This window comes from Enoplosus armatus, chromosome 9 (genome assembly GCF_043641665.1).
Source record: "Enoplosus armatus isolate fEnoArm2 chromosome 9, fEnoArm2.hap1, whole genome shotgun sequence".
Lineage (NCBI taxonomy): Eukaryota > Metazoa > Chordata > Actinopteri > Centrarchiformes > Enoplosidae > Enoplosus > Enoplosus armatus.
The window spans coordinates 1584204-1588916 of NC_092188.1; the positions used below are offsets into that span (position 1 = coordinate 1584204).

The 4713-nt window shown below is 51.3% G+C and overlaps 1 protein-coding gene across 1 annotated transcript in view; it reads left to right on the forward strand.

The window, feature by feature from the left end:
* Positions 1-4270, forward strand: part of LOC139290325 (neural-cadherin) — a 103540-nt gene extending 99270 nt beyond the window's left edge. Inside the window, exons 28-34 of the mRNA XM_070912066.1 lie at positions 141-321; positions 647-813; positions 979-1243; positions 1821-2001; positions 2120-2370; positions 3330-3487; positions 3596-4270. Coding sequence (XP_070768167.1) covers positions 141-321; positions 647-813; positions 979-1243; positions 1821-2001; positions 2120-2370; positions 3330-3487; positions 3596-4270 — 1878 coding nt within the window. The remainder of the gene's footprint in view (positions 1-140; positions 322-646; positions 814-978; positions 1244-1820; positions 2002-2119; positions 2371-3329; positions 3488-3595) is intronic.
* The last annotated feature ends 443 nt before the right edge of the window (positions 4271-4713 follow it).

Below are 4713 nucleotides of genomic sequence, written 5' to 3' on the forward strand. Positions count from 1 at the left end.
AGGAAACACTTTGAGTTCTTCTGCTGCCATTTTTCATTTGACTAGATTCTCTATGACTAGAGAAACACAATCTTGCTGAAGGATTTTAAGAAAACCAAGATGGTCATCTGTCTCACAGCGCGCCTCCCTCTGATCCTCAGGTGTACGACCTGGCGTCTCCAGGTGAGAGCGTGGACAGCACCCCTGGGTGCAGGCTGACAGACGGGGTGTGTGTGACGGCGGCCGGCCCCTCCTGCGGCGTTCAGGCCTCCTGCCTCGCCGACTGGGGCTCCTTCAGCTGCGAGTGCCACCCGGGATACACTGGACACAAGTGTGACACTGGTGAGGGTGTGTGTGTGTGTGTGTGTGTGTGTGTGTTTCATGCAGCGATCACCTCACAGCAAACACTCGATTTCCACAGAAGTTTAATTGTTGGCGTAACTGAGCTGCTTGTCGTGGGCGTTATTTAACTGAAGACATTTCACAACAACACCCTTCGGTGCTTAAATGATTCTTCTTGACAAACATATTTTTAACTTCACCTTCAACGGAAACGAGTAACGATGATCTGATCTGTTCTTCTCAGCGTCTCTACAACAGAACAGGGTTTGTTTGAAGTGTGAAAGCTAAACGTTTTAAACCCCCCCCCCCCCCCCCCCCCATGCAGCCGTCCCAGAGTTCTCCTTCGACTCGGGCAGCGTCCTGCGATATCAGCTCAGAGGAGGCGGCAGCTCTCGGCGCACAAACATCCAGCTGCTCCTCCGAACCAGAGCTACCTCGGGCACCCTGCTCTCCGTGACGTCCCGGGAGGCCAACGAGTACATAGTCCTGGAGGTCAGTCCGCCTGTCAGTCCGCCTGTCAGCCCGCCTGTCAGCCCGCCTGTCAGCCCGCCTGTCAGCCAATCATTAACAGCCATTTAAGTCTTACACGAGAGCATAAACACGACAGACACGATGCACTGTGGGAAGGTTTTTGAGAAAGTTCGCGTTCTCTTTCAGATCACGGAGGGTCACCTCTCTGTTCGGGCCAACCTCGGTGACGGTGCCCACGCCCTGCGGCTCCCCGGCCAGCGGGTGGACATCGGGCAGTGGGTCCTGGTCAGCCTCAGTCGCCATGACAACCTGTTCACCCTGCAGCTGGAGCAGGGCGGGGGCTCGCGGGAGATCCAGGCCCGGCTGGGGAGCCGCAGGGAGATTGTGGTTCACCCAGCCAGCGTGATGGTCGGCAACGGCCCGAACACCGGAGACAAGGCCGACTTCCAGGGTGAGATCTGGATCCGATCTGGATTCTGCTGGTCGCATGTGTTTTTCTTAACTTAGTGAACTGACCCAAAAGTATCTATGAGACCGCCACAAACAGGTTCTTACTCTCTGATAATGAATGAAGTCATTTTCTTACATTTTTGTGTTTTCCTTCAAGGTCAAGAGAAAGTTGTGAAGAACAAACTTGTTTAGACTTTTCAGATCCAGTATCTGGTATCTAGTATCTGGTATCAGTCTTGAAATGGTTTGGTCTTGTATCTCCCAGCATGGAAATAGGAAACACAAAGTTGTCTTTTTAAGACCAAATACAGAAATACTTCACTGTCCTCAGTATCGCCTTCTGCTCTGGACTTGATTTGTTTGGTGTTTACTGGTCTTGGATCCGCCAGTCTTTAAACCTCAGTTATGACAGATCAGGGATCATGGACCTGTCTGTCACAGCAGTCACATGACCCTTGACTAACCCCGTCCCAGTCCCCCATTATGACAGTAATGTATATCATCATCGTATCAGCAATAACAACAACAATCCTAAAAAACACATTAATGGATTCTAAACTAGACGTGTCCTCCTCCAGGCTGTCTGCGGGACGTTCGTTTTAACGGTCAGGTCCTGCCTCTGGACGGGCAGAGCCGGGACTTGGTGACGGTGCTGGAGAGGCGGGGCGTCACCTCGGGGTGCTCCAGCGACGCCTGCAGCAGCCAACCCTGCCGCAGCCCGCTGCGCTGCATCGACCTGTGGAGGAAACACCAGTGCAGGTAGAAGACACACACACCCTCTGTACACACCCCCCCCCCCCCCCCCAACACACCCTCCACTGCTTCTTCTGGTGTCTTTAACTCATCGCGCCCTCCGTCCCTCTGCGTCGTCTCCCAGGTGTCCCGGCGGTCAGGTGACGGTGACAGATGACTCGGGTCAGCAGCGTTGTGTGCCGTCGCCCTGTGGACCTTCTTCCTGCCGTAACGGCGGCATCTGCCAGGCGCTGTCGCCCGACAGCTACCGGTGCCGATGTCAGGAGGGGTTCAGGGGTCAGCGCTGTGAGCTGGGGCAGGTCAAAGGTCACCGGCTGGCCGCCCTCAGCCCCAGCTCCATCCTGGCCATCAGCATGTGTCTGCTCGTCTTCTTCGGTAAGAGAAAGAGAGTTTTTATGAAGTCAATTTAAAGAGAATAAATGAGGTAAACGTTTTATTGTCTTTAGACAATACAAACCAAACAGGAAGACGTCTAACTGATATCCATTTATAAAACGTCTCCATTCAACGTCTTGCTGGCTCACAGGAGTAAACAGAAGAAGTGGATAGTTGGCATGATCAGTGATCAAAGAGGCCAAACACCAGCACTGATCTAAACATTAGAACATGAAGGTGACAGATCATCAGTTTATTAACAAATCAACTTAAACTCAGTTACAGATGTCAGAGAGCGATGAGTATCAAACTCAAAAACAATCAAACCATGTGACTGCATGTGGTGTAAAATCGACCGTCTCCTCTAAAGACCTTTTGTTCTAAACTTGTGTATCAGTGTTCTGGACAGATCAATAGTTTTTCCATCAGCATCGATCACGAACCTGCAGACAGCGCCGACATCGAGAGTCTAGTTACGCAAAGTTTACAAAAACACATGTCATTATTGACACTGCTCCCCACCAATGGCACTGTCAGTTCTTCCACATTAAGACTTCATTTCCCATCAGCCCTCTTGCTTTCTGCTCTCCCCTGAAGAGGACAAACATTCTGAAGGAGACTTTGGAAGCAAGTTTGACGGATTATAAAGACCGACTCTCCTCCCACTAATGGACTCGTTTGTTTTTCACCTGTTTATAGTAATTATAGTATTAAATGATAGTAATTACACTGATGCTTCTAAATGAACATAATACTTAATAACATAATAATTTACTGAGGCTCCACAGAGCAGCTTTAATGAGCTGCTGCTACAAATGTACAGGAAGGAAATGAAATCTGTCCCGGTGGTGCAGAAACACATTTACGCAACGATGCATATTTATACTGTCCTCCTCTCTCGCTCTGTGTGTGTGTGTGTGTGTGTGTGTGTGTGTGTGTGTGTGTGTGTGTGTGTGTAGCGGTGCTGGTGGCGGTGACGGTGTGGAACCAGAAAGGCAGCCGTAATAAGTTCAGGAAGCGAGGAGTTTACCACATCCCCGCTGAACACGAGAGCTGGGAGGACATCCGAGAAAACATCCTCAACTACAACGAGGAGGGAGGGGGGGAGCAGGACCAGGTACGCACACACACACACACACACACACACACACACACAAAATGGCCACCATCTTCTACTTTTTATGTAACAACTTGACACTAGAACAGTTCCTTCATCTTCTTCCAGAACGGATACGACATCACAGAGCTGAAGCGTCCGCTGTGTTCCAGTTTGTCCCAGTCCTCGTCCTGCACCACCGCCCCCCTCATCAAATCCTCACCCGGCTCCCAGGAGGAAGTTCACCCGTCCGGCTCCTCCTGCAGCTCAGGCGCTCCCTACCTCAGCATCCCGCATCACCATCATCACCATCATCAGCACGCCACCACCAACAACTACGCCAGCGACGCGACCTACGCTAACTTCACCTCTCACGCAGGCAGGGACGCGGAGACGAGCGACGCGGGAGCTTATGTGGACGTTCCCTCGGGGTGGCGCTCCCACGTGGACTTTAAAAGCTATGTGGCGCGAATCATCTGGGAGGCGGACAACGACAGCGAGGCGTTCCCGCCGGACGCCTACCACGTGTGGTGCGTGGAGGGCTCGGGGTCGGCGGCAGGAAGCCTCAGCTCACTGGGGTCGGCCGTGTCACGTAGAAACATTGCCATCGCCCGTGGCAACGAGGAGGAGGAGGAGGAGGATGATGAAGGAGGGTTTGTTTATGACAGGCTGTCTCGGTGGGGCCCCAAGTTCCAGGCTCTGAGCGAGATGTACGACCGGCCCCAGCTGACCCTCACGTACAGGGAAGCAGTGGCCTACATACAGAGGGGCCACAGCCACGACCCCCTGCCTCATCACCACTAGGGGGCGCTACACGTCACCACCTAAACATACAGTCAATACAGACCGGGGGGGACTCAGTGCTGCGTTCAAGTCCAATCTGGAACAAACCAAAAACTAAATACAAAACAGGAGTCAGTTATCATATACAGCTAAAATCAACATCACGATATTTAAAAGAATATTGATGCTGAAGGAAAAGGAACTGTGCTCTGCTGCGTCACACATCATTCTGACAAAAACAAAAAGTCATCATTAATTTGGATGATTTAAATGAAATGTATTATCTGTCAGCCTGTCAAGGCCAGCCTCACCTGTTGGTGGTCATTAGTCCTGAAAGCCCCCGTCCACATCGGTCCAGACACACGGACATGTTCTGTTGTTTTGGCTGATTAGACTTCATGTGAGGGAGGAGATAAATGATTTTTTATTAACACAAAAAGAAAAGAAACACATGTTTCTTGTTC